Below are 12,550 nucleotides of genomic sequence, written 5' to 3' on the forward strand. Positions count from 1 at the left end.
GAGGTCACAAAGGACCCCAGGGGAACTTCTAAGCAACTGAAGGCCTCTCTCACATTGGCTAATGTTAATATTCATGAGCCCACCATCAGCAGAACACTGAACAACAATGGTGTGCATGGCAGGGTTGCAAGGACAAAGCCATTGCTCTCCAAAAAGAACACTGCTGCTCATCTGCAGTTTGCTAAAGATAATGTGGACAAGCCAGAAGGCTATTGGAAAAATGTTTTGTGGATGGATGAGACCAAAATAAAACTTTTTGGTTTAAACGAGAAGTGTTATGTTTGGAGAAAGGAAAACACTGCATTCCAGCATAAGAAACTTATCCCATCTGTGAAACATTGTGGTGGTAGTATCATGGTTTGGGCCTGTTTTGCTGCATCTGGGCCAGGACGGCTTGCCATCATTGATGGAACAATGAATTCTGAATTATACCAGTGAATTCTAAAGGAAAATGTCAGGACATCTGTCCATGAACTGAATCTCAAGAGAAGGTGGGTTATGCAGCAAGACAACGACCCTAAGCACACAAGTTGTTCTACCAAAGAATGGTTAAAGAAGAATAAAGTTAATGTTTTGGAATGGCCAAGTCAAAGTCCTGACCTTAATCCAATCGAAATGTTGTGGAAGGACCTGAAGCGAGCAGTTCATGTGAGGAAACCCACCAACATCCCAGACTTGAAGCTGTTCTGTATGGAGGAACGGGCTAAAATTCCTCCAAGCCGGTGTGCAGGACTGATCAACAGTTACCGGAAACATTTAGTTTCAGTTATGGCTGCACAAGGGGGTCACACCAGATATTGAAAGCAAAGGTTCACATACTTTTGCCACTCACAGACATGTAATATTGGATCATTTTCCTCAATAAATAAATGACCAAGTATAATATTTTTGTCTCATTTGTTTAACTGGGTTCTCTTTATCTACTTTTAGGACTTGTGTGAAAATCTGATGATGTTTTAGGTCATATTTATGCAGAAATATAGAAAATTCTAAAGGGTTCGCAAACTTTCAAGCACCACTGTATACAGTATACCCTTTTGGCCCTAAAAGGTACACATAGTTACCTTGAAGTCCAATAATGAGCCCTAGGGGGTACATTAGTGTAGACTGTACCTTAGGGTACAGAAATGGACTCCTACTGTACCCTGTTTCTGACAGTGTATTCTCAGCTAGTGTTGCTAAAATGTCAAAAAACAGCACTGAGATAAATTAGTCATTGATTGTCTCTGATATAGGGATGAGTCACACTAAGCTGTTGGCTGGTAGGAAGTGAAATGTGTTTGGAATCAGTTTAATTATGTGGGCTGGGAAAGTTTGGGAACCCCTAGATAAAGAAAACCTGAAAGTTGTAACTTGCTTTGTCCAAAATGGCAAGACAACATCCTGGAGGATTGATATGGCGCCAAAACTCTGAAATGTTGCTATAACAGGATAATAAAGCGCAAGGGGTTGGCTGAAATGTTAAAGTTAATTGCTCTGATGACTCACCGACTTCTGTTTCTGTTTGGCTGGGCCGCCTAGCATTCCATACACACCGAGAGCGCGAGCAAACACAAACAAAGAAATAAAGAGAAGCACAATGCAGGTGATGCTGTTGACAAGCTGTTAATACATTCAGAAAATTCAGATCAGGTATCAGATATTTGTTAGGAATCTATATCATGCTAGAGGATCCAAACCCAGGCGAAAAAGCGCTGTGAGAGACAGGAAGTGACAAGAAACAGGAAATTTGAAAATCTTGCAAAGGAGATATTTGGTTAGAACTAGCGCAGGGTGTTAGCTTGAAATGGTGAGTGATATTTCCTGATGCACTCTGGCTTGAGAACTGTCACTATGGTTACCTTCTTAAAGAAGGGCAGACGAGGTATATTGCCCTGAGGGGAGGTGACACTGCCGGCCACACCCTTACGGTCCCGGGCATCAACATGCTCCGCCTCCTCAACATCCGATGCATCATCATAAAGTGCTGACATATCAGCTATACAGGGGACCGAAACAATCGGGAGGCGAAGGGGGATTTGGTAAACAGGTGGAGAATACGAGACAGAGGAAGAAAGGAAGACAGAAATGATATCAGAAACAGAACAAAAGTGATGGCGGAAGGAGGGAATACAGCAACAATGTGCACCAGGTGCAGATTTTGAGTGAAAAAACACGGATGAGAACAAACGAGGATAAAAGAGGCAAAATGCAAAAGAAAAAAAGAAAGAAGAGTTACAGATAAAATTGCTGCATATGACAAAATATACAACTTAAAAGAGGCATACCTGTCGAGAACATAAAGTGTGAAATGGGAGAAAAATGTAATGTAGACGTAGGGTAAGCTGTCCAGTAGATAGACGGTAAGAGGAAGAAGTAGGGCACAATGGGCTATATTTAGGTTCGAACCCCAGTATTTCCTTAAATATTTGTTTGTAAAGTGAATCTGTTGCTGGTGAGGAAGGATCAAGCCTGGTGTACCAGCACACAGCCTAAAGAGCACTTCCGTTTCCTGTTCGAGCATACCTGTTCCAGGTGGAGTGGGCCTACGAGTTCCTGAGGCAACATCCAGACTGGAGCTCCCCCCAGACTTACTGATAAAAGAAAGAAACATACACGATTTTTATTTCACAAACTCGTGAATAATGTGCTGAAGGACACGTCATAGCCTTATTCATGGCTTATCAACGCTGTGCCCGTGAACTGACTGAAGTATGCTGATTATTAAAATACAGTATGAATGATCCACATTGCTGGTTACTATGTTGGGATGCATTTGGCTTCTGGTTGCCATGTTTTGACTGGGTTAAATGTTGTTGTGGTGTTGTGACTGATACCTGGAGCTTAAGCGGTTCTGTCTACTCCTCTGCTCCTGGAGCTGACGAGTGCTCTCCAGCTTTACCGGACTGGGGATGAAACCCACCTCACATCCTTCTTTCACCAAACGTCCTATCCACCAGTTATTATTATATTTCTGTGAGTAGAAACACACACACATCACCCACATCACCTTTTGCCACACCACTGATCAGACCTACATGTATGCAGTGAGCATTCAATTGTCAGTGAAAGTGAAAATCTGGCATCTCATCTCATTATCTGTAGCCGCTTTATGCTGTTCTACAGAGTCGCAGGCAAGCTGGAGCCTATCCCAGCTGACTACGGGCGAAAGGCGGGGTACACCCTGGACAAGTCGCCAGGTCATCACAGGGCTGACACGTAGACACAGACAACCATTCACACTCACATTCACACCTACGGTCAATTTAGAGTCACCAGTTAACCTAACCTGCATGTCTTTGGACTGTGGGGGAAACCGGAGCACCCGGAGGAAACCCACGCGGACACGGGGAGAACATGCAAACTCCGCACAGAAAGGCCCTCGCCGGCCACGGGGCTTGATCCTGGACCTTCTTGCTGTGAGGCGACAGCGCTAACCACTACACCACCGTGCCGCCCAAAATCTGGCATATATCATATCATATTTTGGTATCAAACTTTTAAATATAGCTCATACACTGTTTTAAAGTGTATATCACGGGTAAATTCAGGAGCAAGATCAACTCTGTTTCCGGTTGAGAGTACGTCGTGCGCATTCTGGCTGCCGCTTCTCACCGGAGCTTTTTTTATTTTATTTTCTCTCCTTTTTTATTTTTACTTTTTTTCTTTTTTTCTGTGTGTTTGTGTAGTTTGATGTTTATTTGAGTGTTTTTGTCCACCGGTTGTGGTGTAGCTCCGGACCCAGTTTTGGGCGTCGGTTCACCGTGGGTGATGCCTGTGGTCCCAGCTATGGACTGCAGGGAGCTCGTTGCTCATTTTAACATCATGGTTGTCCAGCGCTCTGTGCTTTAATGCTTGGTGTGATGTTTCAAGTGATGTTGCTTGGTGGCGTCGCGGCGGCTGTGCAGGCGGTTTGGGACATACCGTACCAGCGCTCCGCGTGGCGGTGCTTCTGTGCTTGCTTTGTGGATCCATGGCGTGGTGTTCAAAAGATGTTGCTGGCGGCATCGTGGCGGCTGTGCTGGCGGTGTGGGACTTGTTTTCGTGCGCCTTCTGGTGGGACTGTGGCTGCTACACCACTGGAATGACATCCTGACCCCTATTTGTTGGACTTTTCTTTTTTTTCTTCTGTCTATAATTGTAAAGCGACCTTGGGTTTTTAGAAAGGCGCTATTTAAATTAAACCTATTATTATTATTATTATTATTAATGTAATTCTCCTATTTTATATTAAACTTTGGTCAAATATCTGTCACATTTTGCGCAATTTTTTTACCTTACGCAATACCAGAAAAATTCAGTTCAAATCAAGCCATTTGAGGCGAATTGGTCCGCCTCTGAAAAAACTCGGCATTTGGATTTCCTGGGAAACATTGATTTTCGTGACGTCGCGTGTGGGACGCCGCCCTCTGAATCCTACATCAGCGCTGGTTTGTTTATGAGAAAACGAGCTGGTGGTTTTCTGCAAATTTCTTCAACGTTATCACGTAATTATTAAAATGGTTAACAGATGTATCGTAGGAGGGTGTAGCAACACCAATCTTAATGGGATTAGTACTCATCGTTTCCCAAAAGACCGGACAGTGAGAGAGAAATGGGAGCGCTTGGTCTACACAGGCTGTGCACTGAAACCGTGCAAAGCTCGCGCAGCCTGCTGGCGCTTCCGCAGGTGACGTCACGAATCTGGCTCCAGACTCCCTTGGGATTTTTCCAGATGTGTTTTGTTATTTTATTTTTTTCTGCTGTAGACAGATGGCCTTGTGCAAAATTACCCTTCTGGATGAGTGTGTAAAGGGACATTCTTTCATATAAAAAAAAAAAAAACGAAATTGGTCCAGAATATGCCCTTTAAATGCAGACAACACAATCTAGCACAGATAATTAACAGTTATTCCACGAATAACTAGCTATAAGTCATGTGTGATGAGATTGAGCAGAATAACTGTTTTATTCTATCCACATTCACTGGGTTTTGAGAAACGGAGCTGTGGCAGCGGGGGCGTGGTCAAGCATCGGTCTGTGACCGGAGGGCGGAGTCAGGGAAGGTAAGTGGCAGAATCACTGCACCTGACGTTAATTAATGTGTTTGTGTGTCTTCCCCAGTGACCGCGCCCTATTTAAGGAGAGAGAGCGAGAGCAGAGGGAGCTCTCTCCACAACCAGACGACTGATGTGTGTGCGTGTGTCTGAGTGTCTGGGAGAGTGAATATAGAAGCTGAAAAGCTAAATAAGAGTTTTGTGAACTCAGTTCTGGCCTGCCGTCCTTCTGCGCTCCACCCACCTACACGAACTGTCACAGGAGCATTTTTATTTTTTGCAAATTCGATAAATAAAAACTTCGTACAAAACGTCCGACAAAATCATTTCCGTTTAGAATGTAAACAAACCGGCGAAATGACAGGAGCAAATTGGGAAAAATGCAATACTACTACTACTACTACTAATAATAATAATAATCTCATCTCATCTCATTATCTCTAGCCGCTTTATCCTGTTCTACAGGGTCGCAGGCAAGCTGGAGCCTATCCCAGCTGACTATGGGCGAAAGGCGGGGTACACCCTGGACAAGTCGCCAGGTCATCACAGGGCTGACACATAGACACAGACAACCATTCACACTCACATTCACACCTACGGTCAATTTAGAGCCACCAGTTAACTTAACCTGCATGTCTTTGGACTGTGGGGGAAACCGGAGCACCCAGAGGAAACCCACGCGGACACAGGGAGAACATGCAAACTCCACACAGAAAGGCCCTCGCCGGCCACGGGGCTCGAACCCGGACCTTCTTGCTGTGAGGCAACAGCGCTAACCACTACACCACCGTGCCGCCCCATAATAATAATAATTCTTGAAAAAAAGATACGTTCTTACCATCAAATACTTTTATTCCATATTTTGTTGCTTTTCTTTGTATTTTTTGGGGCTTTGTTTTCGAGTAGAGTTTTTATTTCATCCTCAGTTGGTTCAGCAACATGGTCCGCCATTTTCTTCTTCCTCTTCTTTAGGGTTTTTTTTATTGGGCGGTTGGCAAACCAACTTAAAGGTGCATTATTGCCACCGACTGGGCTGGAGTGTGGAACAGGAGATATTGGGGGGAAAAAAACCCTACATTCTTTTAGCTATTTCTGTTTTTTTTAAATACTTGGTAACAAAGTGATAGATCTGACTTGATGCACTCCACCATTTTGTTTTTCTCTCCTCACATTATATGAGCTGATAGCCTAGTAGTAGAGTAGCCAATCAGAGCGCGCGATTGCTCATATCCAGTGAATGTGGCTAGAATAATACATTTTATTGCCAAGGGGTAAATGGGCATGCAACCGCTCAGTGCTCACAGCTGGTGTCCGCTGGGTCATTCTGTCTATATTCATCACTGACTTTCTGCACATTTTCTCTTTAAACACCATGTGATCTCCGCATTCGCCTGATCTCCATGTAGTCAACCCCCTTGGATTTTGGACAGGTAGCATTGAAAATTCTCAACACTTGGAACACTCTCACTAATGTATTAACATAAAATATAGTAACAAGAAAGACAGAAAACACATTTTCTATAAATTATATCATCCAGCTGGTTACTTGTTCCAATAAAACTGCTATAAAACTCTATAAATGATATCTAATGCTATATAAATTTTTTTTACTGTGCCTCCTTGCATATACAGTAACTGGTTTATAAAGGGAACCAGAGAAACTGTTTTGATGGTCCCCCTAATCACACCTCTCAACAATAGTGAATTCTTTCACACCAAACTCTTTTACACTAGTGCCTCACTGTCATATTACCATGGTTACAATGTTCATGAAGATACCAAAAATATACAATGCACTACACTTATGTCTTGTTTTTGCAGTTGTGCCATTTTCAAAAAAATACATCCCAAAGACTAAAATCAGTACTGGGGATGCCAATGTCTAAATACTGTATGTTCATTCAAAGGGTTATTGAAAATCACGTATAAATTATAATTACAGTAGAACTGCATTAGAAATATCTAGTTTAATAGAACAAATAACCAGCAAGCTTATTATTAATATACAAGCAATTGATTTGACAATCACTTCTGTGAATGAAATATATCAGAAATTACAAGGATTTACAGATTATGTCACTGCAGATGAGAAGCGGAACTGACCTCTTTGATATGCAGGAAATCTTTGGCTTCAAATGAGATGGCCATGCCCTGCACTGGAACATCATCATTAGGACCCGGGTTATAGCCAACGTTAGTCCTCACAGCAAAAGCAACTGGTTTCGTCTGAGGCAGAAAGTCAGAGAATAATCATTTAAAAAAAGAATAAAATAATAAATACGGTTCTAAACAGTATGATGAAGTAAATACAAGTGATAGTGTCTGAATCTGCTACGCTGCTGAGAAATGTAATCTTTTTGGAGAAGTGCGTGTCCTTTCTGTAAACCAAATCCAAATTATACTGCAGCATTTCTTTCAGAAATAATAGTCTGAGAGTTTAGGATCCTGCTAGTTCAACTGAAATATTGGAGGAAAAAGTAAAACTGAATGAGACTGAACATGAGGTGAAATATTTTGCACTGTAAAAGTACGAAGCACATGTGTAGATATATCTTTTTTGTTGTTACATTTTTATATCTGTATATTGTATAGTCAGCTCGTTCTTGGGATCTTCTTTTTTTAAATTCTATTTTATGTTGCACAGCGTGTCTTTTTCTTTTCACATGTCTGATAACTTGCTGCTGCAACCAAACAATTTCCCAGCTTGGGATCAATAAAGTAAATCAATCAATCAATCAATCAATCAATCAATCAATCCATGCATCCATCCATCCATCCGTCCGTCTGTCCGTCCATCCGTCAGTCCGTCCGTCCGTCCATCCGTCAGTCCGTCCGTCCATCCATCCGTCTGTCCATCCGTCCGTCCGTCCATCTGTCCATCCATCTGTCAGTCCATCTGTCAGTCCATCTGTCCGTCCATCCGTCCATCAGTCCGTCAGTCCATCCGTTCATCTGTCCATCAGTCCGTCCATTCGTCAAGCCATCCATCAATCAGCCCATCCATCCATCCATCCATCCATCCATCCATCCATCAAGCCATCCATCAATCGATCCACCAATCGATCCACCAATCGATCCATCCACTCATCCATCCAAAATGGCACACTTCTGAGTACGACTGTAAGGTTGCTGTTGGTAATTCCACTCCACATGATTTAACAGTGAAACTCTATCAGATGAAGATGTCAATTTAGACGTCACATAGGACTGGGATTAGGGCTAGGCGTATTCATCAGAGAAAAGATAAGAAAAAAGGAAAGTTACACACTTTGGCTTTCTCAAGGGTTGCCAGAGCCTGTCTGTCTGCCTCTTTTCTCAGGGCCTCTGGGTCCTCCTCCAGAGACACGTCAGAGTCTGAGGGACGACTAGTGTAGGAGTCCGCTGAACCCTGAGTAAGAAAAAGAGAGGAGGCGGAGGGATAGAAAAGGTACATTCAGTACTGTACATTCAAGCAAAGCATTCACTGTTTTTTTATTTCAGATTCGTATATCACATGAAGTCAGCAGAAACGTCATTTAATAAAAAAAAATCAGAACAATGTTGCGAGGCACAACTAAGTGATCCCAGAGATCACACGATCAAATATTAAAACATTATCAATGAGCTATCTATCTATTCGATTGTTTTGCAGGTTCCCCCAGAAGATGAGCTCAGCCTTCCGCCTTGACCGCCAGCTCATATTTACATGCAGTTCAATCGCAGGCAGCTGCAAGGCGGTCAGAATGTGGGCAGTTTTCTGAAGTGCTGCCGGCAGTGTTTTTTCCCCTGAGAGAAGCACGAAGTTCAAAAGTTGTAAGAAGTTAAACTTTTCAGAAAAGCTCTGAGATACATTAAGCTGTTTTTTTTTTTCTTCCGACCAAACAGGTTGCGGCTCAGGGGACAAGCGGAAATGACCTAGATGGAGAGTGGAGGGTGGGTAGAGTGTCAGTGAGAAAATTAGTGATGAATACATATTATCAGAGATACTTATATAAGCAGAGATACGTCAACCTTGCTTCAGCTCTAAAGTATTCTCCTCGTCTTGATTCTCTGTCTCCAAGCAGCCTCGTCTCATTATGGTTATTACAATTCATCTTTAATATTCACTTCTTCCTGGTCAGTATGACACTGGATTGACACAGGATGTGAGGTGGGAATCACTCTCTCTCACACACACACACACACACACACACACACACACACACACACACACACACACACACACACACACACACACTTACTCAATGCCTCCTAACATGTTTTTGGGAGGTGAGAGGAAACCCAGAGAGTGGACACCAGACACAGGGTGAACATGCACTAACAAGCTCAAGCCAAATTATTATTATTATTATTATTATTAATGATAAATGTAGTCTAGACAGCTAGCTAAGCTATCTTAGCTGGTACAATCAGATCAAATTTAGATACAGATCATTGTTGTCATCACTGCCGAACCCGATCCGGGCTTGAAGTGAACCATCTTGGTTGACGGGGCGGCACGGTGGTGTAGTGGTTAGCGCTGTTGCCTCACAGCAAGAAGGTCCTGGGTTCGAACCCCGGGGCCGGCGAGGGCCTTTCTGTGTGGAGTTTGCATGTTCTCCCCGTGTCCGCGTGGGTTTCCTCCGGGTGCTCCGGTTTCCCCCACAGTCCAAAGACATGCAGGTTAGGTTAACTGGTGACTCTAAATTGACCGTAGGTGTGAATGTGAGTGTGAATGGTTGTCTGTGTCTATGTGTCAGCCCTGTGATGACCTGGCGACTTGTCCAGGGTGTACCCCGCCTTTCGCCCGTAGTCAGCTGGGATAGGCTCCAGCTTGCCTGCGACCCTGTAGAAGGATAAAGCGGCTAGAGATAATGAGATGAGATGAGATCTTGGTTGACTTGGCCAGAACGCAGCAGTAGGGTGGCCGGTTCCTTTCTGTACACTCACACACATTCACACCTATGGACAATTTAGAGTAGTCAGTAAACCTAAACTGCATGTCTTTGGACTATGGGGGAAACCCACACAGACATGAGAACATGCAAACTCCACACAGAAAGCCCCCCCGTTAGCCACTGGGCTCGAACCCAGAACCTTCTTGCTTTGAGGCGACAGTGCTAACCACTACACCATTGTGCTGAGATACACAGAGATATTAATGTTTCACATGAGCACAAAAGCGCTTCAGGCTATTTCTAGGCACAAAAACACCTATTGTGAGTGTAGTCAAAGACGTGTGAGCTTGAGCCTACTTTCCATGGGTGGTGTAGTGGTTAGCACTGTTGCCTCACAGCGAGAAGGTTCCGGATTCAAACCTCACAACCGACAGGGGCCTTTCTGTGTAGAGTTTGCATGTTCTCCCCGTGTCTGTGTGGGTTTCCTCCAGGTGCTCTGGTTTCCCTCACCGTCCAAAGACATGCAGTTAGTTTAACTGGCTACTCTGAACTGTCCATGTGTGTGAGTGCTTTACGTCCTCGACGTCCACTCTGGGTAGGTCTCCTGAGCTATTGAACAAATCTTCAGCAAAACAGTCAACTATGGCTGACATATGAGAATAATAGATTAGATTAGATTAGATTAGATAAAACTTTATTGATCCCTTTGGGAGGGTTCCCTCAGGGAAATTAAGATTCCAGTAGCATCATTACAGATAAACAGAGAAAAGAAATAGAGAAAACTACTAGATAAATTAAAATAAATTATTGACATTATACAAATATAAAAAGAACAAGATATGGGGAAGAGGGGGGGAAGGAGGGAGGGGAGAAAAAAAGGGGGGGGCGGCGGCAGGAGAGATATTGCACTTTATATTGCACATTGTCCAGTATTGCTTATTGTTAGGCTAGGCTACTGCTCCTTCCTGTCCTCTGTCCTCCTGTTACCCCTCCTCCCCCCCAGAGAGGAGTTGTATGGTCTGATGGCGTGATGGACAAAGGAGTTTTTAAGTCTGTTCGTCCTGCGCTTGGGAAGGAGCATTCTGTCACTGAACAGGCTCCTCTGGTTGCTGATGACGGTGTGCGGAGGGTGACTGGCATCGTCCATGATGTTCAGTAGTTTGTCCATAGACCTCTTCTCTGCCACCGTCACCAGAGAGTCCAGCTTCATGCCGACCACAGAGCCGGCCCGCCTGATCAGTTTGTCCAGCCTGGATGTGTCCTTCTTGGATGTGCTGCCCCCCCCAGCACACCACGGTGTAAAACAGGACACTGGCGACCACAGACTGATAGAACATCCACAGGAGTTTTCTGCAGATGTTAAAGGACCGCAGCCTCCTCAGGAAGTATAGCCTGCTCTGTCCCTTCCTGTAGTGATTGGTGTTGCAAGTCCAGTCCAGCTTGCTGTCCAGCCACAGCCCGAGGTACTTGTAGGAATCCACAGCCTCCTAATAAGACTACTTTGTAATACATTATTTACGTACATGCAGAGGTGGACAGTAACGAAGTACATTTACTTGAGTACTGTACTTAAGTACACTTTGAGTACCTGTACTTTACTTAAGTATTATTTTTTTGGAAACCTATGACTTTAAAGGAGCAGTCCACCGTACTTCCATAATGAAATATGCTCTTATCTGAATTGAGACGAGCTGCTCCGTACCTCTCCGAGCTTTGCGCGACCTCCCAGTCAGTCAGACGCAGTCAGACGCGCTGTCACTCTTGTTAGCAATGTAGCTAGGCTCAGCATGGCCAATGGTATTTTTTGGGGCTGTAGTTAGATGCGACCAAACTCTTCCGCGTTTTTCCTGTTTACATAGGTTTATATGACCAGTGACATGAAACAAGTTCAGTTACACAAATTGAAACGTAGCGATTTTCTATGCTATGGAAAGTCCGCACTATAATGACAGGCGTACTAACACCTTCTGCGCGCTTCGGCAGCGCATTGATATCTGAGCTCCGTATCAATGCGCTGCCGAAGCGCGCAGAAGGTGTTAGTACGCCTGTCATTATAGTGCGGACTTTCCATAGCATAGAAAATCGCCACGTTTCAATTTGTGTAACTGAACTTGTTTCATATCACTGGTCATATAAACCTATGTAAACAGGAAAAACGCGGAAGAGTTTGGTCGCATCTAACTACAGCCCCAAAAAATACCATTGGCCATGCTGAGCCTAGCTACATTGCTAACAGGAGTGACAGCGCGTCTGACTGACTGGGAGGTCGCGCAAAGCTCGGAGAGGAACGGAGCAGCTCGTCTCAATTTAGATAAGAGCATATTTCATTATGGAAGTACGGTGGACTGTTCCTTTAACTTCACCACATTTGAAAAGCAAATATCGTACTTTTCAATCCACTACATTTCTATCAAGGTCCTTGTTACTTGTTACTATGAAGCAGCTTTGAAAGTGGATGTTTTTTTTCTTTTCTTTTCTAAAACCGGATTGGTTTTTTCGCAGGCGACACTGAGACAGCCGATCAGTAATCACTAGGGTCACGTCACATCCATAGACTGGATAAAATAAAGACCAGTGATTTCACAGCAGTGTTATTTAACACGATCAGCTGATGGCAGAATGGAAGGAGGCGGTTCTTCTGGGGAATGCACGCACTCATGGCTTTACCTAGAACCCATG

At 43.9% G+C, this 12,550-nt stretch overlaps 1 protein-coding gene across 4 annotated transcripts in view; it reads right to left on the minus strand.

Annotated features, from left to right (window-relative positions):
• Positions 1-12,550, minus strand: part of cacnb1 (calcium channel, voltage-dependent, beta 1 subunit) — a 107,840-nt gene that overhangs the window by 18,061 nt on the left and 77,229 nt on the right. For 3 of the 4 annotated variants that reach the window (XM_060901939.1, XM_060901942.1, XM_060901943.1), the window contains 5 exons: positions 8,284-8,403; positions 7,119-7,241; positions 2,817-2,953; positions 2,506-2,573; positions 1,842-1,978 (listed from right to left, as the gene is read on the minus strand). In XM_060901939.1, the coding sequence (XP_060757922.1) occupies positions 1,842-1,978; positions 2,506-2,573; positions 2,817-2,953; positions 7,119-7,241; positions 8,284-8,403 (585 nt within the window). Of the gene's footprint in view, positions 1-1,488; positions 1,518-1,841; positions 1,979-2,505; positions 2,574-2,816; positions 2,954-7,118; positions 7,242-8,283; positions 8,404-12,550 lie in introns of all 4 variants that reach the window. The other variant, XM_060901940.1, reaches the window with a different exon arrangement.

This window comes from Neoarius graeffei, chromosome 20 (assembly GCF_027579695.1).
Source record: "Neoarius graeffei isolate fNeoGra1 chromosome 20, fNeoGra1.pri, whole genome shotgun sequence".
NCBI classification, from domain to species: domain Eukaryota; kingdom Metazoa; phylum Chordata; class Actinopteri; order Siluriformes; family Ariidae; genus Neoarius; species Neoarius graeffei.